Source organism: Porites lutea, chromosome 5 (genome assembly GCF_958299795.1).
Source record: "Porites lutea chromosome 5, jaPorLute2.1, whole genome shotgun sequence".
NCBI lineage: Eukaryota > Metazoa > Cnidaria > Anthozoa > Scleractinia > Poritidae > Porites > Porites lutea.
Genome location: NC_133205.1, coordinates 10,913,901 through 10,940,362, shown reverse-complemented (window position 1 = coordinate 10,940,362; position 26,462 = coordinate 10,913,901). Strand labels below are relative to the sequence as shown.

At 37.7% G+C, this 26,462-nt stretch overlaps 1 protein-coding gene and 1 long non-coding RNA gene across 5 annotated transcripts in view; both read left to right on the top strand.

Annotated features, from left to right (window-relative positions):
- Positions 1–6,277: 6,277 nt before the first annotated feature.
- The window catches only part of LOC140937108 (protein unc-13 homolog B-like), a 45,117-nt gene continuing 24,932 nt past the window's right edge, over positions 6,278–26,462 (top strand). The window contains exons 1-8 of one of the 4 annotated variants that reach the window (XM_073386639.1): positions 6,278–6,499; positions 6,661–6,690; positions 7,304–7,403; positions 11,232–11,452; positions 12,970–13,098; positions 14,744–15,060; positions 24,893–25,098; positions 25,617–25,701. In XM_073386639.1, coding sequence (XP_073242740.1) covers positions 6,478–6,499; positions 6,661–6,690; positions 7,304–7,403; positions 11,232–11,452; positions 12,970–13,098; positions 14,744–15,060; positions 24,893–25,098; positions 25,617–25,701 — 1,110 coding nt within the window. In that variant the 5' untranslated portion in view covers positions 6,278–6,477. The remainder of the gene's footprint in view (positions 6,500–6,660; positions 6,691–7,303; positions 7,404–11,231; positions 11,453–12,969; positions 13,099–14,743; positions 15,061–24,892; positions 25,099–25,616; positions 25,702–26,462) is intronic. The other 3 variants (XM_073386640.1, XM_073386638.1, XM_073386641.1) reach the window with 3 other exon arrangements.
- On the top strand, positions 22,180–22,879 carry LOC140937111 (uncharacterized). Its single transcript, XR_012165435.1, has 3 exons — positions 22,180–22,330; positions 22,430–22,526; positions 22,666–22,879. It is a non-coding gene; the product is annotated as an uncharacterized lncRNA (long non-coding RNA).

Sequence of the window (26,462 nt, the reverse complement as noted above, 5' to 3'; positions counted from 1 at the left end):
TATATGGGCGATTCTAAAAAGACCTGGCAGACTATCAATGAACTTACTTCGCGAAATCTGGGAAAAAATCGGTGACATCTCTGAAAGTAAATGGAGTATCAATAACAAATCCAACTGTGCTGTCGAACCAATTTAATAATCACTTTGCTACTATCGGTCCAGAACTTGCTAGCAATATTGATTCCTCAAATAGTGATGGTTATCAAAAGTACCTCACTGGCACAGATAAACGGTTTCAGCTCTATTCGACCAGTACAAATAAAGTTCTCTCACTTTTGAATCGTCTAAATAAGTCAAAGGCAGCTGGCCTTGACAAGATATCTGCTAGGCTCATTCGGGAATGTGCAGGTCTCATTTGCATTCCTATCCGTGATATTTTTAACCAGTCAATAAGTCAAGGCATATTTCCGGATGACTGGAAATGCGGAAAGGTCACCCCACTTTTTAAACAAGGCGATCGGGACGACTTAAATAATTATCGTCCAATTTCAGTGATCTCAGTTATGGCCAAGGTCTTTGAAAGAATCGTCTATGATCAATTATATGCCTACCCAGAAGAGCACAATATAATCTGTAAATATCAATCAGGCTTTCGCGTTATTCACTCAACTGTCACGGCTCTCCTTGAGGCCACGGACACTTGGGCGTACAATATTGACCGCGGTAAAATCAACGCCGTTGTTTTCTTAGATCTCAAAAAGGCCTTCGACACAGTTGACCATGAGATCCTTTTATCAAAATTAAGAAATTACGGCATATATGGTAAAGCGCACCAATGGTTTAAGTCATATTTAGAGAATCGTACTCAAATGTGCTCCATCAACGGATCGCTCTCTCAAAGCTGTTTATTAAGTTGTGGTGTTCCCCAGGGGACAATTTTAGGTCCATTACTATTTCTGTTATACGTCAACGATCTTCCAAACTGTCTTTCAAATTGTGAGCCGAGGATGTACGCTGATGACACCCACCTTACATACGCAGGTGATAATGCAGACAATATTCAGTTGCATCTAAATCAAGATTTAGAAAATGTTCACAATTGGCTGAGAGCAAACAAACTTACTCTAAATATGACTAAAACCGAATTTATGCTGATCGGATCTAGGCAGAGGCAAAGTACTCTCACAGAGTCCCCGACATTTGCAATTAATGATTTTCAAGTTAGCCAGGTCACTACTGCAACATCACTTGGAGTGACCATCGATGACAGACTTGATTGGAGTGGCCATATCGAGAAAGTAACAAAGAAAGTCGCTTCTGGTATTGGGGCCATAAAACGAATAAGGCACCTTGTCCCTCGGGCGACCTTATAACTAATATATCAAGCTTTAATACAGCCACACTTTGATTATTGCAACATTGTTTGGGGAAACTGTGGGATAACCTTACGGAATAAGATTCAAAAGCTACAAAACAGAGCAGCCCGTGTTTTGACCTATTCAAGCTATGACGTAGATGCTGGTCACCTTTTTAAACTTCTAGGGTGAAAAAACCTAGCTTGCCAGCAACAATTTCAAAGAGCTACGATGGTTTACAGGTCTCTGCACGGGTTGGCTCCAAACTATCTTAGTTCTAAATTTGAATGGCGAGAAGTCGCATATAACCTAAGGGACTCTGAAAATAAACTCAATGTTCCATTACCGCGCACAAACTATTACAAAAACAGCTTCAGCTATAGTGGCGCCATTCTCTGGAACAGTCTTCCTTGTAACTTAAGGGAAGCAGAGTCCCTTGGGCAATTTAAACGATTACTCAAAGAACTGTAAGGCACGGCATTCGTGGAAAGCAGCTTTTTTATTTTAATGTTTTTATTATATTAGTATTAGGCATTTTTAAAGCTGACGAATTTTGTATCGTGGATAAATAAAGATTATCTATCTATCTATCTATCTATCTATCTATCTATCTATCTATCTATCTATCTATCTATCTATCTATCTATCTATCTAACGCGCGAAATCTCCAGTTTTGGAAGCAGCCATTTGAAATTGTTCAAGAACAGATTGCTTTTAAAAACACGGTTCAATGCGTTATCAAGCAAACTGTTGTACTCTTGTTGCGCCCTGTGTTTTAGCGTGCAGGGCGAGCGTATTTTGCCCGGGGGCCCCACTCACATATTTTAATGACGGGAGGGTCCGACAGAGGTTCACATTTTATACCCCAAAAAATCCCAACTTCAGAATTTTTCTACCCAAAAAAATGCCTCAGTGTTTTTGTATGAGCAAATTTTATTATTTATCTTCTGGAAAGCTAAAACATGCCAACTTCAACTTTGGTTTTGGTCAAAAACAAAACTATAAATTGCGCTTATGTTATTTTTGATTTGAGCTGACGTAAAATACAATACCCTAAAAAATCCCTGTGTTGTTTTCGCGACCCAAAAAAATGCCGGCGTCTTTCATAGACCCAAAAAAATCCCTTTTGGCCAAAATGTCAGACCTAAAAAAATCCTTCGGACCCCCCCGTCATTAAAATATGTGAGTGGGACTCCGCCATCTTGGATAAATAGGCGCGCGGAAGTCTGGAACGAGTCCATAATGTACCCGAGGGAGATGGAGACGGGCCCAAAAGATAGGGACGGGGGAGGAGATGGGAAATCGTTAGCTTACGAGCGTGGTTCTGTGCGTGGTGAGAGATTTTGCGTCATAATTAACCGCATTGTATCCACATGCACAGGAAACGTACACCGGATGATTATGAAGAAGCATTATTTCATGTATAAGTCGAACAAATAAAGAAATATCTTTTTAAAAAACAGGGCTAATTCAATTTACAAACTTTCTAGAACGGAGTATAAAAAAATTGGCCCATTTCTAGAACGGGGTATCAGTTTTAGGGCGAATTCTAGAACGGGGTATAAAAAATGGGCCCATTTCTAGAACGGGGTATCAATTTTAGGGGAATTTTTTTTAGAACGGGGTGCCAATTAGGAGTCCCGGGCGGGACATACCCACCCAAAAAATACCCAGGTGCCCCCCGGGGATAAACGTACGTTGAAAGTTTCGACAATATGACATATTTTTAATGTGTCCATGAAGCACGGTATTGTAATATGAAAAAATTAGAGGTCTAGATAACTGAAATAGGAAGATTGTTTATATTTACTGATAAATAAAAATGGCCCGGTGATACTGTTCACACTCAATACGTGACCTCCGGCGAGTCTGAATCTTCTCTATTGGATCAGAACACATAGCTTAGTTCCCATCGATTAAAAAGATCTTTAACCATGCAGCCGCTGAGGACTTGGTTTTGTATACTATAGGACTTTAGCTCGTGCAAAAAATAACGCGTGAGAAAAGTGAAAGATTAAGAGAAAGAAGATGATCGGAGCTTTTGTATTTGCGAAAAGAAAGCATTAATAAAATTCGGGCTTGTACGGGAAGGGCCTGGGAATGATGATACGAGGAGGTGCATCCGGAATGCGGGCGTCAAAAGGTGGTGAGGGTTTTCCTAAAAATTCTTCTTCAGGATTAAGACTTGATGGCTCAAAGTTGTTTGTTCACTTTGTACTAAAACTTGGTCAGGTATTTGACGATGAAAGATGATTTCCCCTTGATGAAAATGTAATCAATATAAAATAGATTACAGTTAACTAAATGACGTCATACGGGCTATGTTTAGTTGTCAAAAATATCCACACATAAGCGTCAAATACATGACCCAACAAATTGTGTCTTCCTCACACCTGGAAGAGATCTAAACATAGCTTATAAACATTCGTTAAACTTCCCACACTCTGTAATCAAAAGAGTAGGAGGCCCGATTTCTTTTATTGAAACAGATCGAGAAGATTGCCAAAAAAAAAGTTGGAAGTCGATTGTACTTTTTGAGCTTTTCCGACCTTTTTCGATTAGTTATTAACATTTTTAAATACACAGAGAGTCTGATATATTCAGCTCCACTCTTTGTGATCACGATATTTATTCACCTGCACATTTTCATGGCGTTGTTAGGATACGGAGATAACTTACGCGATAAATGGCTTGACGTTGTTTGATCAAAGTTGGTGTTTCAAGTAAGTATGCAAATGTACAATCATCTATTCACTTATCAGTACTGTGAGACGAGACCGACATACATCTTAGCCGTGACTCCAACGGTGATCATATTCAGTGGATTTAGTTACCTAGGTCCGTACTATATAGTGACTGTTTGAGCACACTGAGAAGGTTATATTTCTCCTAAAATTGACATCGCATTCAACAAGACTGACTAGATTTACGTGGGCATAGCAGATTGCAATGGCTTGAGGTACCACTAATATTACTTTTCCCCCAAGATTTCTTTTTCCTGAATCCCTGTTACTCCGGTTTACCTTTTTCTTTCACTGTTGTTTTAACTTTTTTTAACTTTTCAAAGGGGCAATCAATTCTAGTCCTAATTCTGGCTCAAGATCTAGGTAAACTAAATTAGAAAATCTTATTTATATTGATAAACAGAACGAACTTGAAATTAAAAATTCAAGTGAGCCATAATAGTGGAAATTCAAAACCTGTAATAATGGCATATTTTTTGCGTCTACGCAATATCGTTTTGATTTCTTGAGCTAAGTTTTGAATTCATGGCTAACAATGACAACTAATAGTTATGATTTTTGTTTTAGAAAGCCCAGTAAACTCAAAAGAAGAGGATAAAGCTCTATCCTCCCTTGAGTTAAATCAGGAATCACTCTCACATCATGAATAATTCCCAGTATCATGGTATTCCTGAAGCCATTTTGAATTACGCTTACGTTCTGTTCGGAAAAGCAGCTTTTCGTGAGAGATTACGCATACGAGGCAAAGGTTAGCTTACTAGGCAGTGATTTGTACATTAATTTCAATTTTACACAGTAAACATTGGATTTAATTTTAGCGCAGTTTATGTGAGACCTGTCAGGTGCATTGCGTCACTTAACCGTACTGAAGGATTGTTCCAAAAGTGATAGCAACCGCACAGAAAGACTAGAAACTTGAGACTTAAGAAACTCTCTTTTTTATATTGGTTTGTTACCTGGCATTAGGGTGATACTCGCATTACGAACCCCTTCAACTTAATTGTCCTAACCATTCAACCAAGCTACGCAAAACCGCATTTCAACCCGGATTAGTTTTTCGGGGCAAAAGTCTAGTTATTGTACCTAATATCAAATTTATCACTGCCTTGACTATACCTATAGACACTCACCGCGATTCTGATGATATATATAAGTAAATATAAACAAAAATGGGCTGTGAGTTAATTTTTTCCTTCTTGCAGTGTAGCGTTCGATAATTACCACTGACGTGAAACTTACTTACAGGCATTCAAGTGTTCAAGAGTCTTTCCTCCTATATCTACGTAAACAATCGCGAATACCATTAAATAGGCACGTTTGACTATATTGTAAAAAATACTGCATGCAATCATTAACGCTATAAATTAACACGCCTCTCTCGAGGAAATCCTGGCCTCTACATAGTTCCCTTACAATGGCACTAGTACAGGGTGACTTGGAAGTCGCGTGAGGAAAGGTCTCTTTTTTCGTAGTTACGGTTATCTCAGCGTAAAATGTATCTCTGGTGTAAACTTGCACATAGTGAAGTTTGCCTCTTGCATCCCTGAAATTCTCTCGCCAGAAATCGTTTTTTATCCCATGAGCGACATATAAAAATGAAGTCAATAGAAAAAGCAAACAAACAAACACTAAGAATTGCACAAGCAACTAGTACTGAACGAACGCTGAGATCGCGGCGGATAAACTGTTTAAAAAAACTATCGTGTTTTCCTGTTTTATTGTTTTTAATAACTTCATAGACAGGCATAGGTGAACGCAGAGCATTCGACTGTTAACGTAGAGTTTTTTTTCGGGTGTATTTTCTGCAAAACTGGCAACCGTGATGGCTACCAACAATTAATTGCTATAGAATTGCAAGGAAGCAGCTGAACAGTTGTTAAAAAAAGAATAGGAAAAAAAAAGAACTTCCTTTAACGGCAATTGCGTTGACCGTACGTAACCTGATAAGACTAAATTACTAGGCTACCGTGATCAAGCCATCTGGACAAGATTGATGCTGCTAGTTATAGCTAGTAAGTTAGTCCGGGTAAGATGAAAAGAAGGAAAAACATATATACTATCGTTGGTGGGTATCTGACATACCGATCACGTTTTCAGGTACCTGAAAAAGACTGGCGTAAATCGAAATTCTTGCCAAACTGCAGAAAGGATGAAACGGAAAGAAATAAACTGAGATCAACTGAGATAGAGGAAAAAAAAGTACTTACGAGGTGACGTCAAACCGCAAAACAACCCCCACTCCCTGAGTTATGAAGCGTAACAAAACGATTCGACCAATGACGTCAATATACGAATCGCTTGCTCACTTGCATTAACTAGACTTAGTCGGTTCTGGTCGATGGTTGAGACCAGCTCAGACTTACATCGGAAATCATGAACAAAAAGGGGCGTTAATTTCATATGAAGAAGCTGCCAAAGACCAGGATATCAGTTAAAACATGCCGATTTTGTGTATCGAGGGTAAGCAAGAAATGATTTAAAAACATGATCAAGAATGTTCAACTAGGGGATCAATTAAGAATATGGTTCGCTGTTAGCGTGTAATCTTAATTCTTCTTATGTCATTTTTTTCCTGCTCTTCTTCCATGTATCCGTATAACATTTATGGACAACATGAACAGTCAAGAAGGGCAAATTGAGAGGTAATCCTGGTAAGTTATCATTCGCTTCAAGCTTAATATTTTTCCGGTGATGTAAGGACCAGTTCAGTCATGTTGATCTGCATGATCAATTTTGATAATTTTCCCCCTCTGCGAAAAGTTAAACGAAGCAAAAATACTTATAAAGTAGGTGACCTTCTCTTGCTTTTTACAAGTCCGCGTAAGCGTTTTGTTCGCTGTACAAGTATAAACTACAGGTAGTAGTGTTTGCGTTCACGCAAGATAGTACCGCATCTAAGATTATGTTCTTGTCGGAAGTTTACTTCTCTGTTGTTTTCTTGTATTCAAGCTCATCCTCAATCCATGCGGGAGATTGTTGTGCATCAAAATCAGAACCAAAAGAACTGTTTTGTTAGTTCTGTTTTTATTCCTGTTATTTTTTGGAGCCCTTGAGAATTAACATCATTTTGTTTACAAACGCTCAATCGAAAATTCCAAAATGATTGGAAGCATCTTCCAGCTAGGTCATGCTCCAAAGCAATCTCAGCTTTTAATATTTTAGTTAATTGTGTTTCAGCCTTCTTTTAGTGAACTTATAGCGAATCATGTTGAAGTTTTGTAGTTAAATTATTATTTTTTGTAATGTGTTATGTACTTGCTACAGATAAATTGAGTTCTTTTGTTCGAGTGATCCTTCAAAATGTCACCTTGGAGACAGAGGTCGATAAAGGTGGCTCTCCAACCTGGGAGCAGGAATTTGTCTTGTAAGTAATTAGATTCAGGGAAGATGCTACATTTTGTCCTGTAGTATGCAGTGTGTATGCAACAGGCTATGTACATTAGTTCTAGACCTTGGCCAAGTTATTTGACAGATGATTGGCGCTAATTTAAGCCAGGGTTTAAGAATAATATTATCATGACAACTAATATATGCTATTTACAGGATAAGCCTTAACTCGTCTTTAAAGAACTTGGCTCAAGAAAATAACAAATTCAAATGCAACTGGATCTCTTAGCACTTGAAGAATGGGGTTTGAACTGAGTAGCATTTGCACCTATAATATTATTGTATTGCCGCAGCAGGGTTTCTCTGTTTTATGATTGGTGAAAAGGCAAAAATATTGTTCCACACATGGGCATTTAAGAGGAAGATGAAGGCTTCCTAGGTAACAGGTTTGCCATATCACAAGTGAACATTTACTGCAAGGGATCCAACATTTTTTAATAATATTTTTTATGCTGGCAAAAAACCCCAAGGAAATTCCAATTAACTTGCTTTGTATTAATGCTTGTAAATATAAGGTTATCATTTCCATGGTTATTTCCCAATGGTGAAGAAATAGCAACAAGAATTTTCAGGACTGTAAACCGCCGATTATAAGCCTTCTATGTCTCTGCGTAAGGGGTTTACGAGGGCTTTTAAACAGAGGGGCTTTTATATCAGAAGACACTTATAACTAGAATAGAGCTGTAGCAGGGCTGATCAAAATTTTTTTTTGCATATACTGGTGTTTTACAGTCAAACCTGGTCAAGCATACCAAGCAATTTATTATTCAAAAGTTGAATCCGTTGGTAGTTGTAGATTTCAGATTCATCTCTGCATTCTTTCATGCATATAATGAGCCATGATTTCACATGTGAGGCAGTTGTGAAATTTCTACCAGCTCAGCTTCCCTGAATTTGATGTAAATACAGTGGAACCTTGTTAACATGGTCACTGTATTACCGAGGTGACCTAAAGGGGGATTTACACTGTATCTTCAAAGAAACTTTCGCTATTCAAAGATTTTCAATCTGACCAAAGACAGAGAAGTTTTCGTAAAATATTCACTTCTCATTATGCATCCAGGAATGCGGATTTGAATTTGACACTAGTTATGGGAATGACTTATGGATTCATTTTTCAAATAATCAATATTCATTAATAGAATCTTGGGAGGTATGCTTGACCAGCCTTGACTGTAAGCTTCAAAGCATCATAATAAAATCAAATTCATTGTAATACATCGAAGGGTTAGATAGATCATAGTTTATTAAAATAAATAAATACATGGGTTGCCAGGCCAGAGGCTGAATTGGGTATTTACGAATTAAACTAAGTTAAAAATAGAATAACTTATAATTTAATATTTAACTTAATATATCAATAATTAACAACATATCAAATTCATGTACATAATATATAAAAGCATTAAAACCGAATCATTTAATTGTACTTTAGGCACGATGACAAAACAAAAGTGTTCTTAAAACGGTCCATCTTCCACTTTGGAAGTGCAAAGTGTCACTGATTTCTTAGTGAATATGGAGACTTATTGGCTTCAGTTAATAACTTGTTAAGTTTGTTATCCTTGTTGCGGAGATCAGCATTAAAAACCTTGTCACACATGTCCTTGCAATATGAAATAATGGTTGGAATACCAGGTTCCTTAAGTTCCCCGTCATAGGACAGACTGGGGCAAATGATTGACAATGCCCTTTTCTGGCTTATATCTGCACAGGGTCCAGAGGAGATGTTTTTGTCGTTAGAACATCAAAACCTGTCGAAAACCTCTGAAAAAATGGGTCGTTTTGATCGTGCTACAGTTTCGTTACGCATTCTATTGACCACAAACCAAGAGACTGAGGACTCACAAGATCGGCTTACAGTATTACAACACACAGTATTTGCTTACAAATTTGGGGCCGATTTTCGAATCCCTGAAACTCAAATGGAATTGAATGAAATCGCCTGATTTTACTAAACTGATCTAGAATTCTTATGTATTTGCCAAATACTGTAGGAAAAGGGCATAAAAAAGCGTTCAAATTCATTTTCGGCGACCGAAGTTTATGGCTTGGAGATAGCGTTTTCGTTCGCTGTGCACTGCAACAGATGGTGACGGAAATGACGTAGTAAAGTAAATGTACTCAAGAGCAATAAAAGGGGATGGTAAGCCTACACGACTGTTACCTCATGCCAAAATGCTGCTTGTTCCAGTAAAGTTTTTTTCCTCCGCTGGGTAGATTATGCTCTGGAAGGTTCTACACTTTCACCGAGCAAATGTGATTTTAGCCGCATGTTTCACACTGAGAGGTCATGACACACATATCAATTTACTGTGGTTATTGTTTCTGGTCGGCAGGATTTGCCCTCTGATGCAAGCGCATTTTCTGTGACCTCTTTTGAAGCGTGAAGCTTTTTATTACAGCTGAATAAGGGTTCCAATTTTCTCCAAAGTGCCTTCAGGATCTGAATAACTAAGCGATGTTTTAATGCAATGCTGTATCACGCTGGGCCCAGCTAGTTAGTTTTGTTTGGAGAATGTTAAATTACATGAATAGTGATTTACAGGTCTTGTGTACTCTTGCAATAAAACGTGATACTGAGTAGAGCGGACGTACAAGGCAACTGTAATATCATCACGACTGCGCCATTCTTCGGTGGTCCCAGCAGTGTTACCTCTTCCGTCTTTGGCTGTGCGTTTTGCGACTACTGGGAAGCCTTTGCACAAGCCAAACCTGCGCAAGACATCGAAGACTGTTGACATGTACAACAAACGTCCAGTCTTGAAAGATCTTGACTTCAATTAAAACTCTGTTGCCTTCGCATAGATCTCTGAGATCTTTAAAACTCCCTCCGCAGCTGATGTTTTGATTGTCGAGTTGCTATTGAGTTTCCGGTCTTATTCACTTCCGTCTCCGAGTGATGCGGTTCACAGCGAACGAACTCACGTGGTACAAGTTTCCTCCCTTGTCCGTTTTTTTACTTGGCACTTTGTGCCTCGGTCGCCCTTCGGGCAACGACCTTCAGGCAACGACCTTCGGTCACCCTTCGGGCGACATTCCGTGCGCCAGCGAGGATATGGCTTGCAGTTATTGATTTCAAAATGGCGAACAACAAAGTCGATCTGGGTCAGATAAGAAGCGAAGAAATCGTTCAGGGGTGGATCCTGGATTTTTTTTAGGAGGGGGTGCAATCGTCTCTTGCTCTACTTCAACACCAATAAACCACATAGTTTCTTTTTGCAGAATACCAGTTGTATTAGAAAACCGCAGGTCATCTCGAGGGGGAGGGGGTGCGCACCCCCTGCACCCTCCCCCTAGATCCACTCCTGTCGTTTACAGTAGATTCATTAAGATCCCATTGGGCTAATTAATCGTGCTAAGCGACAGGTATAGACATTTTTCAAGGTGAGACTTAAAATAAGTAATTCATTTATTCACACGAAACTCCTCTGGTCCCTGTGATATCTGGGGGGCTTATAGGTAGATAGACTTATAATGAGGATGGGTGGATTTGGGAGCTTAATGTACGCGGCAGTTTACATTATTCCTGAGTTGATATCACACCAACTGCTCAAAGTGAACCACCTCTGGAAAATTATTGTAGAAAATTTCCTTTGAACTTTTTGTGTTCCTTTTATGTTTCATCTGATTTTGTTTTAAAATTTTGTGGCTCAGAGCCGGTTTCATCTAACCAGATTTCTCCAATTGTGCCATAAATGGGAGGTGTTCTTTAAAGTGGGATGAAAGGCTTTTTAGTCACACTTTTGTATCATTTAATTTTACAGTACTTATTTACTGTTGTTGTTTGTTTGGTAACCTTCAGTGAAACAAACCGCTTGGATCAAACACTGTGTTTTCAGTTGTGGGAGAAAGGATTCTTCAAAGACAATCTTTTGGGAAGTGCATGGATTCCTCTGATGCAAATCCACCATTCCAATGAGGGGGGGAGTGGCGCCTGGGTGCAATTGAGTAATGAGACATCAAAAGGTCTGGTGTCATCTGGACACTTGATACTGGTAGACAGTCGCTTTGAGCTGCCATCAGGTATGAGTCAACAAAAAAAGGCATGGGTGCAAGCAAATTCTTGTCATAAATTTGTGAAAATTATGGTCAAGTTCCTTGCCCCTAACATTCCTTATTTGAAAAAATAATTAAAGGCTTAATCTCAGCAAGATCTCATGATACAATCTTTTCTTCACCTCGGTAATCTTGCCAAGACATTAAGCAACCCTCAGAAGTCATTGGAAAATCTTCGGAATTTTTTGGTAATGTTCAGAAGTCAGTAAAATGCCTTTAGCACAGGGTGGAAGTCATCAGATATTTCTCTTGAAAATGTGGTTAATATGGATACAAAAATCACACGCATGAGACTCAGCAAGAGTTGGTAGGTGTAATATTGACACTCACCTCCTTGAGCAAACCACAAAATGTAGCAAAAACATGTGTGCTTTCCTTGAATATAAATTACTATATTTGTCACATTGCACAGTTATCTATTTACCTCATTAATTCAGTATTTCTTTGCTCTCTTTGCTATTCAACTTTATTATGTGTTATGTGTTGAACTTTTAGTGTTTGTTGCTCGACTCGTTTATTCTAGGAAGTGTGTACTCTAATTTTTCATATGTCATCAAGGGCCATCCTAAACCCCTTAGGACTGGTTCACAAACCCAACAAATGCTTACACATCCAATGGAAATGTAAATGCAGTGAGATATGCAAGTGCATTTAATAAGCATCCTGGCAGTGTTTCCTTACTAGTTAGATGAACACTTTTCACCGTTACATTAATAACATCCTTGCATTTGTGTTGTTTGTTTTCTTGTGGTTGCATTTTATTTTGCATCAATCATGTGTGTCCGCCCTTGAAAGTAGTATCCACTTAAGCCCTACTACAAAATCTATCAGCCTGAGACTACAGCTGACTCCTGATAACTCAAACCCTTGCTAACTCAAACCTCACGTTAACTCTAACTAAAGTTGATTTCCCTTCGATTTCCTTCATACATTTGTAACTCGAACCCTTGATACCTCCCACTAACCCAAACTTATTCTTGTTTCCCTTCAGATCATCTCTTTATTTTACCCTCGATAACTTTAATCATGTCATGTTTTAAATGCGTGACAAAAGAGTGTACTGAAGTCTGAATCATTGAATTCAAAACAACCATATATTAGTTTGTCTCCACTTTTTGGTCAGTCCAGTTCAAATTCAGTGTTCATCCCTGTATCTTAGTGAAGCTTTGTTGCTTACTTCCTTTTTCAAAATATCAATATAATACATTTGCCTGAGCTTGCTGCCCTTGAAGTGAAGTGTGCATGATACTAGTATTCCTTACCTATCCCATTTGCTTATTTCCTGTCATTTGCATCAAACTCCCAATAACTTAAACTTTTTTAGATTTCCCTAAAAGGTTTGAGTTATCGGTTAAAGTCAACTGTACGTTGTCATAGTGTACAGTAAATGAACACCACTAATTTTTTTGCACACTGTAGAATGAAGCAACAAGCTTGCTTTGTGGATTTAAGTTTGAAATAACAACCCATTTTGCTTTTCTCAGAGCTAAGTGAGGAAGAAGTTATTGCTCTCCAGAATAAGCTTGATTCCTTTTACACCATTATGAGTCAAGAAGTGGAAGTCTTGAAGGAGCAATCCAAGAAACTTCAAAGGGAAAAAGATATTAAAACTGGTAAGATAATCACTGTTGTGAAGATATTTAACTTCTGACAGTCAAGCTTGGATTTATTTGTTATAAACTAATAAAGTACTTTCAAATAGTGATAGATATATCTTTGACAAATGAATACTACACTCGTGCAATGCGAATTAGGAGTTTCACTGCACACCTTAACAAGTCTATATTTTGAATCACAGCTCTTATGATATGATTTACTCAAGGGTCTGGCACCCTCAATATTTTTTTTATGTAGAAAAATGTTATGATAATATTAATAATATAGCGGTTGTTCTTATAATTCAAATTTTGTGTATCCCTCAATGCGTTTACAAAAATGTCTAAAATGTCACTACTTTAAATTGTACTAATATTAAATGTACATGAAATTATCTATATTTATCTGATATTAATAGTAATAATAATAATAATAATAATAATAATAATAATAATAATAATAATAATAATAATAGAGAAAAATAAAAATAAAATAAAACTTGTTCTATGGTCCATAACAGGCAACTAACAAAATGCCTGTTTGAACAGGAAAGTTTTTAAATTAGACTTAAATGACACAAGAGGACATGAGTTACGGATATGGCTTGGTAGTTGATTCCACAACTTCGGTGCAGCAATTGAAAATGCTCTATCTCCATATGTATTAAGGTTAGATCTAGGAATTCTGAGAAGGTTTTTAGAGGCTGATCTAAGTGACCTTGTTAGAGCATAAGGTGTTAACAGAATTCTGTAGTCTCTGTAGTTTGTTAATATCTGCTTTGCTGGTAAACCGTACAATAAGCTAGTACAATAGTCTAGTCTGGATGAGATGAATGCGTGTACAAGGTACTCAGTGCTTGTGTGATCTAAGTATTTCCTAACCCTGCCAGGGGGGACATAATGTAATAAACAAACTGTTCATATTTTTACAAAAAAGGACAATCATGTCCTAGGCAAAGTTCTAATATTTTTTATTTGAAAAATGCCGGACAATGTGGTTGACAATAATTTTTAGGAACTTGGTGTGGGAAGCTGCCTGAGAAGCAGACATTTGCTATGCCACCACTGGTTTCCCTGGAAATGACGTCTGAGGTGCAAGTGCAGAAATTACATACTGATGATTGACGTCTCACTATATAGATGTGGGTAGTGCTTCTGACTGGCTGAAGCAAATTTCCCTTGCATCACAACCTACCAGAAGCAGACACCCCATCAATATGTAATTCTGCACCCATTTCTCAGATATCATTTCACTGGCAAACCAGTGCTGGTGTCGAGAAATGTCCGCTATTTTCTTGGGCTAGGAGGGAAGGTGGATACTCTCAACAAGATACTGGTTTCATAACCCTTCTTCTTCCCCTGCTCGGTATTAAAAAATCCTGCCTAAGCTCCTCACCACTGATATTAATATCTATAACAGTAAAATGTATAATAATATTGAGATCTTGTGAAACAAAAAGAATCAGTGGTGCAAGAAACGGGTGTCTGGAATAAGGCCCTGTGTTTAAAAGGAGAACACAAAGTAAATGGTAAGGACAATCTAGCACTTAATCAGAAGTGTCCTGACACTTTAAATAGGGACTCCTTTAATTGTAAAACTGAAGGGGTACTGAGTGCGTATGAAACTGAACAATGTCTTTTTTATTCTCTTCTTTGTAACCAGTAAGTGATGAATTAGACAGTGCCTACTATACAAGTGATGCTGCTCTCTACAACCCCTTTCTGGAGTCAGACCCAGATTCAGACGACAGAGATTCAGATGATGTTTCTGATGGACAGATTAGTGACAGTGAAGCAGACAGAGTTATGATCAACTACACAGACCATTTTGATGGAAGCATAGGACGCACTTCGGATGACATACGTGAAGACCTGGAAGAAAAGGAAATAGAAGACAGTGTCATGATGCCTTTATCTGAGTTGCCTGAGAGTGAACAAGGAGATGATGAAATGTGGGTTGAAGATGAGGAGACTGTGGAGGTAAGATTTGTGTTCGAAACTTTAAATGAATAATAATATTGTTCGGTGACAGAGTAATACTGATGTTTGTTTTTTATTGTTGTCTGGCATTTAGTTAAATGCTGTTTGCTTGTAGTCTTGTTTTCAATATTATTTTTTATATAATAACAAGTCAAGAAAAAAGACAGTCAGGTATTTAGACAGAAACAAAGAGAGATTGTCATAGGGTAGTTTATCAGTGAGAAAATTAGACCGAGTTTAAAATGTTGGCAGTGATGAGTCTGTAGGAAAGTTAACCGGCAGTCTGTCAGAGAGACTGTTTTGTCAATTTGCCAGCAACTTTTAAATTTATCAAACTTTTTAGAACTCTAGTTCACTATTAGTTAATCAATTTAGATTCGAAGTTGTTGTTTGAGTAAAATTTAACTTCATATTGAGGCATAGAGATCAGAGTTGTCATTAAGATGTCAAGTGACTGGGCAAAATATACAACAAGTATTATTTTGGTTTTATATAACTTAACAACAAAAACAACAGCAACAACAACACAATGTTTATTGTGCTCTTGACACAAAGGTGTAGAGTAATGAAAAGGAAATAATTGTGAAAGATGAAGAGAGCACAGCCACTCATAAATAGCCAAAGCTAATTGTGCTGAGTGGCTGAGCCATGCGGAAAAGTAACGAGATATTTAAGTTTTTATAAAAAATCAAATGCACACAAAAACACACAAAGAAAAAGTATTTAAGACAGTGGTGGATCCAGGGGAGGGGTGTGGGCCCCCCATCTTATTTTTAGACCAAACTGAGGCCTGTTAGGGCCAAAAAAACAACTCACCAATTTTAGATCTTCTTTAACCCATTCACTCCTGGAGATTTTGCCGAAAAACGCGTTTTGAAGCTAGTCGAGTGGTTTTTTGGTCACTGTCGTGCTATAAAGCTAAGAGCTAAAACTTACTTTAAACCTGTTTACAGGTGGTACACTTCACGGCCTTCTGATCCAGATGTTCGGGTGTGGGCAGAAAGCAAAATTTTGAGATAGTTTTTGGGTTTAAAAGTGACACAGCAGTCTTGACTTTTACTTTTCGCTTTCTCTCCTCCCTTCTTTTTTCGCTTTTCTTGCCTCATTTTTTTTTTCTCTTGCTGGGCATTTAGTAGGCTTCAATTTGGTGGGAAGAGTTTTTAGGAAAGCTTTTCGGATCTTAGGATTAGGTGGAAGGAAAGGTAGGTGGGTAATGGAACAAGATTTTCGTGGAGATTTTCAGGTCAATGTCACGTGGTTTTTTGCTTCTTTCTCCGGTGTCCTTGACTGAATTGTGCTCATTCTGGTATGGTTTGAAAGATCTCTTCACTCTGCACAAGTTAGCGAAGAAGGTTGTCCTTGACCATTAAAACTGATGACGTCACAAAGGGTAGAAAGGACCTGGATCCGCACGGGCGGTTACGGGCGGTTCAGGGGCGAATGGGTTAACCTGTAGCGGGCTGCATTTTTGATGTCATTTCCTTGTTAAACACAAAATTCTTCCACATTATTTTGGTCATCAGTAACTGGTTATGGTGAGTTATGCATGTGATTTTAGCCAATCAGAATTGTGGAAATATTTTGAATAAATAATAAGTTAATTTATTATCAAATTATTAATTAAACCAGTATAGTGCATTTTATCCTAGCTTTCCTATTAACATTCGACCAAATTGATTATTAGAAAAGAAGGGAATAAAGCTTACTTTTGCCTGTCTTGTGTGCATTATTTTACTGTTTTAAATGGTCAATCTCTTTAGTTGATACCAGACTTATTTGACTTGGCAGGCTGCAGCTGGTTAATAATACCCCAGGCATTTATTAAACCATACTTGTGTTTTACAAATACTGTAAACTGCTGCTCATATGCCCTGGGGTCATGCATCTTTGTAAGGGGTTTTAGGTGGACACATAAACTGAGGGGCTATTTCCAAGAGGGGCTTAAACCCAGATAAATTATGCACCTTGAAACGTATAAGCTATGGCAGTGCAGATCAAACTGCATTTTGCATTGACTGTTTTTCAATATTAGACTTCAAAATGCCATAATGAATCAGTGGAATTCATTTCAATACAAGCTAGAGGTCCAAAGTTAAACACCATCCCATTTCCACTGCCTTATTTCCATGTTTAAGAAAAAAGGAATTTGTGGGAACTAAAATGGTGTCAAAAGCAGCTGATCCATTATAGTAGAGCAGATATGTGCTTCAATTGTTCACTTTCTGTTAAAAGCATGAAATTTGGCATGATGATAGTTTTCAAGGCCCTAAAAAAGATAGGATATGGTGCCATCGCCAAAAAGTCCATTAAGTGTGAAAAATAAGAGTTTTAAAATGGCGGCCATTTTGAACCGGAAGTGAAATTAACATTTTCTTTAAACGTCCGAATTTTAGCAACTTGGATAAGAAAATTTCAGCAAATGCCTAAGGCAGCTGTTTTTTTTCATTCAAAGAGATATTATTTTAACGTAAATTGTCTAAAAAAGTAGAATAGAAATGATATGAGCTAGACCGGAAGTAAAACTACCAGAGTCGGAACTTTTAAGGAATGAGCCTAAACTTCTGTTGTGCCTGCTAATTTTCTTTACTTTAATATTTTCTTTAAATCTAATGTATACACTCAATTTAGTGTTTTCATCATATATAATCTATTACGTACTAAACTTGAGCCTACTTTGGCTATGATACAGAATATCGGAGAAGAACAGATGATATCTCGGTGACCTAATGACTTGATACTTCATGCAGACGAGTGCTTGTGATCGAAAAAAAGAGTTTGTGATTTACCTTTCACGATTGTTACTCTTCTGGGCATAGCCCTTCTTACGCGAGCGTACTTGATTAGTTCCACCCTCAACTTTGTAATTACTGACAGTGGTGTGCAGGAGAGTCGCCACTCGCCTCTTAGAGATATCCAGCCCCAATCTTGCAGACTAGGAACCGAGATGCTTGGAACCAGTTCCTGCTGACTCCATATGAGGCCAGCATGGTTCGCCGTGCCCTTGAAATGTTTAAGTAATGCAGGCCGCCGGGTCAAAGAAACTACCTTTGGCTTCGTCAGTTGACAGTAAAGAACTACTTTTTCTATCGCATAGAAGAACGTGTAAGCGAAAGCAACTCCGATTATTTCTGGAGGTGACCGGAAGTATTCACCTTGTCACATCCTGTGAATGCATGGAACGGAGAAAGTGCAAGTGCAGCCTTTTTAGTAAATACGTTAGCAATCTCGTAGGTTGCAAGGTAGCGTTGATGTACATTAGTACCAAATATATGATAGGGAAGGTAACTTGGCTTCATGGTAGAGAAGCTTCATGGGCAGTTAGAATGGAGAGTGGACTCAACGAAAATGTCTTGGACACAAAGAACATAGAGACTTAAAAGAAGGGAATCTGCTTTCTAGCTTTCTAGCGAATTGACTTCAAACGATGCAGGGAAAAGACTGGACATCTGGCCCTAGACGGCATGCGTTGCTCAATATGCAAGGAATCTAAAATGCACCTGCTTGTTTCCATCTTTACAAAAGAACTAGCTTTTTCCAGTATCTTAGTATAGTTCCTGATACACGTTTACCCCAGATCTTAGTCTTCAAGCTGTTCTCGGCGCGACATATTTGTCACATACTATATCCAAGAGAATACGTTTTACATGCTCTGTGGATTAACGTAAGTGATGCACATTCGGAAAACGGTTTTTCCTTATTTTCTTGCATGTGGACTTTAACATGATCATCAGTGCTGCTCAGTCCATGATAATTAAATGACATGGGAGTTACATTGAACTCTCACTTCTGTTAAGAGAGGCGCAGATTCACTTGATAGTGAAATACAGCTGAATTAAGTAATGATCCAGGTAAGAAGGAGGCAATTTGTTTTGTGGTGGCGCAATACACTTTCCTCACATAGAAATGTTTTCAATTTTACGCAGAGAATGCATATCCACAGAAAGGCTGTTTAAGAAAGACAATGTGTTTAAACTCCACTTTTAAAGGGTGTATTTTTGAGTTAAAACATTTCGACCAATCACAAGAGTTGCAAACAATGACCAAGAAATGTTCACAATTTTACATGATCCGCACATACGATTTCTGTGTTACTTTGACTCAGACGAGATTGTGTTATAAGGAAGTTGGATAGAAAAAAAGGGGATTAATATACATGCTGCTTTGCGAAGATTTCGTGAAATTTGATGTTTAAATTTGATGTTAGCTCCAGGTGGATGTAAACACCGGTCTACTGAGTGGGAAGCCGCGGTTTCAAACCCCGGCCGGACCAATCGTCGATCAGGATTTTTAAATAACTGACGTAAAGTGCTTTCCGATGTCATCTGTAAACGGTCACACTTTCTAGTCTTCTTGGAATTAAAAAAAAACCTGTAGGCCCGGTCTCACGGTCCTTGTTCATATAAAATGCTGTGGTAAGTTAAAGAACCTATACACTGTTTGTAAAGAGTAGGCTGAGTAGGCTGAGTAGGGGACCCATTTACCCATTTTTCCAAACGAATTTCCCGGAAGGTTCTTGAAAATGGTAAACTTTGAAATGAGTAGACGTTATCGTGAAAGCAATTTCAATCCAATATGTACATGCACAGTGTTATTTGTACTCCTCAATAACACAAAATGGTGGAGCTATTATACTTCAAATTACTTTGAAAGGAGTAAAGCATTCTGCATTCTAATTAATAGTGGATCAACTCTTTTAACCCTTACAAATTCTTCAAACTGGTCTCTATACATTTCCTTAAAAGGATAAGTTGAGAGAATTTGATAAAAGATCAAAGTATTTTCTCTTAGGTGATAATTTTGTTAATTCTTAAACCTAATCTCTTGACCTTGTATCAGGGGATATTGTGAGTCAGAAGAAAATTGATGTTGGTCACTATTGGGACTTAAAGGGTTAAAACAAGTAAAACGAAATCATTTGTTTTTTGCTAGTTTAATTTGTTCGTATGTTTGGCCTTTCCTATGCTTAAAAATGTGAATCATTGTTTCACATTTTTTTTAATTCACTACCGAAATGAATTGCTTTGAGTGAGTTGCATTTTCCAATTATCCCGCTTTTACCTCCGGTTCTTTCATTTAAACCGCTAATTTGTAACACGGTTGACTTTTTATATGACATAAAAATCCGGCAAAGCATAGAACAAGCAATTTTGTCGTCAGTTTGACCTTAACATGCTAAATTTCGTGTACTTTCGGTTAGGTGATGTTTACTTCCGGTCAAAATGGCGGCCATTTCAGTAATACTCCAAGAACCGGTTTAACAGGAAAAATTTGCGATGGCACCATATCACATATTAATAGCCACGATTAATTTATATAATAAACAATTTCATCGTTATTTTGGTGTAAAAAAGTGCTTAATTTTGTGTACTTTCGGTTAGATGATATTTACTTCCGGTCAAAATGGCGGCCAGTTTAATTTTCACTCCAAAAACCAGTTAAACAGGAAAAATTTGCGATGGCACCATATCAGATATTAATAGTCATAATTAGTTCTGTCATTCCTGAAAATTTGGTGCTTTTAACAAAAAGTGAGCAATCCGGCCCCAAATCTGCACATATCTGCCCCACTATTAAGAGACATTTACTCCCACCTAATACACCAAAAAATAAGAAAGAAAAAAAAAGGAAATAACAAAACTGGCTACAACTTTAGAGCGGCTGATTTTCGCAACCCAGATTTCATTTGGTAACCTATGGGAAACGCTCATTGTGATATCTAGGACCTAAATTATGGACTAGCCTGCTGAGCAAGTTAAGAAATCTACCATCGCTGCAATCATTTAAACTACAGACCTGTCTTGTCAATCACCTGGGGTGGGGGGGGGGGGGGTACTCCCTTATGGAAAGGACGTGGGTGCTCATGATACCTTTTAGGGGTTTAAATTTGTGGACTGGTACCGCTTAGGGTGCTAAAATGACTGCTGCCTGAGTTGTCTCAGTAAGATTTAAGACAATACTTTCAAAAATTCCTTGAGAAGAAAGTGTTCGAAAGTTATCTTTATTACTATTAAATTAATTAGCAGTGCCAGTTATCTACTTTGTTGTTGTTGAATTGGTACCTCTTAGGGGTGGAAATGAATTTGGGACACGTCCATAAAACAAGATTCTGTTACCTTTTAGGGGTGTTATCGAAATTTTCCGACGAGCACGCTCGTCACTTTTATAGGGGGTTACCCCTCCCAGGGTCAGTCTTTCGCTCAAGTTAAAGTCTGATTGTGAGAACAACCGACACAAGCTGACCTAATTCATTGTCATTTTATTGTAATTCACAGTATAATTTTATTGTTAATCATAACTATAACAAAATTCTTAAATCTGATTGGCTATCAGCTGTCCTGATTTCAACCTTAATAGGACAGTTAAATAGGATAGTACGCGTCATGCCTAAGTAATTGGACAATACGCGCCATCACACGCGCGCTTGAGTGGCTTTTTTTTTCACTGCTAGCAAACAAAATCTCGGAGTTTCTTGTGTTTTGATTAAAAAAAGAACTTAATATATCACAAATTTTGTTGAAGTTATGATTAATTGGTAACAGTACTTTGTGTCGTCCAATTCGGTCTGTAATCATACTCGTGATTAAACAAATCGGACTCCCGCTACGCGGTCGTCCGATTTTGTTAATCACTCGTATGATTACAGACCGAATTGGACTCCACTCAGTCCTGTTACCATTACATATAACGTCCAATAGGCTAGTTTTATAGATGATAATGTTTATCTAGGCTGGCTTCTTGAGTTTCCCCAATAAGTTGGGTTTTTACCCTCGGCTTAATTACTATATTGGCACTTCAATAAAGTCATGATGAGTCATGATGATGATATAGTGATTTAGTTCCCGTTTACTTGTAAATCATTTGAGAAAAGTTCTAACCCATTGGACCCGTTGAGGGAGGAAAGCAAAGGAAATTGAAGAGCTCAAACTGGTTTGATAAAGAGGAACTGGTCTGAAAAAAAAAAACATGAAAGGAAAGTTGATTCTACCAAGGAATCGTGCTAATAATTCCATTGGTACCCAGATCTCTTTCAGGCCCCGCCAAGTATCTTCCGGTCATGTACCATGGTGACGTCAAATACCATGAGTCACACAACGAAGATTCAGCGGCATTTTAATTTTACCTCCACAACTTAAAAGTTTCCTTAGGGGGCTTTCATTTGGATAATATTTTGAATGTTTAAGCCGTGGACCCTTCTTTTTGGTCAAGGGGAAAACTCCTCTGAACATACCATGTCTGTGAATCATTCTGACTTAAACTTCACGTTCGTTCTGTATGTTCTGTCTCAGTCATTTTACTTTAATTTAAGCTTAAGTTTAATTTACAGGAGTTTCTGAGATCCTCATCTTCAAAAAACATTTTCGTTTTCCAGAGACTGTGAACAGTGTGAAGATCGTAGTGCCGAGTTTTATTGTGTCGAGTGCAAACTGAGATATTGTCCGCGATGTCGCTTCATCTTTCACTCAAAGGTAGACGACACGACAAATGGTGCTCTTTTTTCGTTTAACTATGCTATTTTCGGTTGTGGTTTACTAAGAGCTACATTTGGCTGTTTATTTTTTTAAAATTCTACTCTCAGTTAGAAAAAATTATAACGTTTTCTCTTAGGGAAAGTTACGACAGCATAAAATCGAATCTGTAGTTGTCCATCTTTGCGAGTCATGCCTGACAGAAGCGAAGCAATTTGATTGCGAGGTTTGCGGTCTAGGTAAGTGCTTATAGGTCATCGTAAATAATAATGTTGCAGAAGAGTTCCGCAGTCGACATTTTCTGTATTCCTATTCATCTGTGGCATGATCTTTTCCTATTTGAACAACACAAGAGGTAATGAAATTTATATCACTGTACGGGTGTATTCCAGAGGAATCCCCTTTAATTTATTGCGTGACATTGTTTATCTTGTCAATGCGTTTCGTCTGGAAATGTACAACATAAGAATATTAACAGAAAAAGTTGACTCGCAGTTTTTTCCGTTAACTCAGTAAAAGAAACTGTTGTTTTGTAGTTGTCTTACACATCATAGTCTGTCTTGCAATTTTTTCAAGCATTTCTACTAGAGTTTTAATTTACTTTCCAAATACGAAATATAATTTTCAGATAACGGTAATGATAGCGTATTGTTTATTGTTGAAATCAACAAATTAAAAAAATTGCCAGGCTTGTTTGAAACACATCTAAATGGCTTGTGGCTTGCCGGTGCTGATTGGACCTTGAAAATGTTTTATGATTGTACTAGCTTGGCACAAGAGCATTGAACATAAGAGGACTTGAAGAAATAACTGGCTATGACTAGTTGCTTTCATTTAAAATGCATCTAGTTTTTGACTGCCCTAGCGTTCTATTATAATTGTTATTGAGAATGGTTAGCCCCTTAAAGGATGTGTTTCTCTTCCATGCTAAGTTTAGGATACAATGGTAGCACAATAGTGAATACATTGTAGAGAATTAAAAAACCTTTGGATTTTAGTTAATTATTCCACGTGCCTCTTGGTATGTATTTACTGAACTTTTCTTTTGTTTCTTTTTTGTAGGATTTTGTGATCCTTGCTGGTACCTGTGGCATGCAAAAGGAACACTTCAGCAACATCACCAAATATCTGTTGTTTCTGAGGCTAACAGATCAAGAGAACCACAAACACATGAAGAGATACCTATGATTCATGAAGTGAAGTGGAGGCCACCACATGCTGAAAATAGAAGTGTTTCCAAAGAGGTGTTTACACATGAGAAGTTAATAATAAGCTGATTTTACTTGTTTATCCAGTTAAGAAAGGCAACTTCTAAGGGAGCCTTGAATGAATTTTAAGAGAAGTTTTATAATACAACAGTATTGTAAAATGCAGCTAATGGAACGTGATGCAATCGGCCTCTCGGGGCATCTCTATGTGATGCAATGTACTTTCGACCCGTTTATCAATAGTTACATTGTAGCACTTGTCATCACTGTCTGGAAGCAAATTAGTTCACCTTTTCAGAATGGCTAAGCCAGTGAAGGCTACATTCTTGTCTCTTTTGCTGCGATACAAAGCTAATTATAAGTATGGTACAATCCTTCTCCTTGGCTTAGTACTCAAACATTGTCTAGCTATACATAAATTGTGGTCCGAAGTTCTATGTCACACTTTTGCTTATGCCAAGTCATTCGCTGTTTTCAACGGAACAGTGACATTAATACGTTTTTTTTTAGAATGGTGGTCAGTACTTACCAACTAAAGATACTGTAGCAGATCAGCTAGTGTAGCGAGAAATAACCTGTTTAGACAGTTCTGACACAACGGGTACTTGCAGCACGTACTGCTCTCGTTTAGTCTTCAATTGACTATTGTATTCACTTACCTTTGTAAATTAGGTTTGTCCATTTGTTTGGATTATATTAGCATTAAAATTAAATCTGATAGTTTAGTGCTGATTTGCTATTAACAAAACCATTATTGTTTTAGTTGGAGTTGTGTGATTTGTTTCTGTGATATCTGAAGGAAATACTACATTCCAAAATACTAATATAAATACTAATAACAATACTGAGGGATGAAGTAAAAATGACATATATTTGAAAAAGTACAATTGTTACATTTCAGTGCGAAAAACTGTCATGTCGTTCTTTACAGTTTGTACTATCATTGTAGGTTAGTATTGTTTAGAGTTGAATCTCTGACTTAAAGTCATTATCATACTCTCATCGTCATAGCTGTCAACTATCATTACAACCATCATCATCATCCATGATCTTTCCATTAATAAAAAGAATTAATGTACCGATCTGATCCTTTAAACTCTCCTTGTTCTCCTCCTTAAACATCAGTAACTGATCAAATTGATTTACTAGGATTTTCAGGTTGATGTGGGTACTGAAATCATCGATGATGGCATTGATGTGCATGGCACTAAATATACAGAACCTACAGACCATGAAATAGAAATATCCAAGAAACCTAAAGAAGGAAGTAGGACTGACGATGACAGTGATATTGAGAAAAATGGACCTCTCCAGCGAAAGGGAGGCTTTCGAAAATCTCCTTCATCATCTCGGAAATCATCATGGTAAGCACAAGAACTTTCTTCACCATACTCAATCTATTTAAGTAACAGAGGACAGAGTGATTAGTTAGTTTTACTGTAATTGGATTCTGGTAAACCTGCTTCTACTTTTAATTGTATATAATTGCATAATTTGTAAATAAGTTAATTTGATTTATTTTGTAATTGTTATTGATGTAATTTAACAGGGATGAGCCACCCAGTGGATCTGTTAATAAAACTTTATTATTATTATTAGAAGTCATGATAAATTGCTATTTCTCCATTTTCACATAGACCCTAATGCACCTTGCTTACCCCCGAAAATGTTGCGTAACCGTTGTTTCCAGTTTCTCCAAATGTTTCTCATTATTTAGTCCTATTTCCTCAGTAATACAGCCATCACAAGGGAAGGCGGGGGGGGGGGGGGGGGGTAAATAAGGTGAATTGTGGTCTATGAGGAAATGTTGAATCAGCTGTACTAATGTACGCTGTTAGTAAGGTACTGTTTAATGATGACAACTATTGTTGTTTTCTGTCAGGAATGAAAAAACTAAAGCACTTCTTGACTTAAGAGAAGATTCAAGCTCCATAATGAAAAAGAGGAGGCCTTCAATACCTTTTGTTGTAAGTTACTTGGAGACACGTGCAATTTTTGCAATTATTAATTTTGTTGTTGAAATAACTATTTAACATGAAACTTTATCATATGAAATCAGAAATGAAGGAAAGAGCATGTTTAAATATTATTAGCAGTAATTTCCAATCAACTGAGGTTTCCGGCTAACTGTCCAGCTACTGCTCCCCTAAGTCAACATTAACACTAACTTCTCCCTTAGGGCAAAATTGTGACTTAGGGGAGGGATAGGTGGTCAGTTACCCAGAAACCTTGATTGATCTGTAACCTCAATTTTCACACCAGAGCTGACAGTGGTAAGATTTTGTGCAGGAGTGGCTTTTGATTGAAAGGCTTTGTTTTAAGACCTTGCCACATCCCCCCACCCTGTTTGATATTAACCCATTCGCCCCTGAACCGCCCGTGCGGATCCACGTCCTTTTTACCCCTTGTGATGTCATCAGTTTTAACGGTCAAGGACAACTTTGTCCACTAACTTGTGCAGAGTGAAGAGATCTTTCAAACCATACCAGAATGAGCACAATTCAGTCAAGGACACCGGAGAAAAAGGCAAAAAAAACCATGTAAGATTGACCTGTAAATCTCCATGAAAATCTTGTTCCATTGTCCACCTACCTTTCCTTTCACCTAATCCTAAGATCCTAAAAGCTTTCCTAAGAACTCTTCCCGCCGAAATGAAGCCTACTAAATGCCCAGCAAGCGGAAAAAAAAGAGGCAAGAAAAGCGAAAAAAGAGGAAAGGAGAGAAAGTG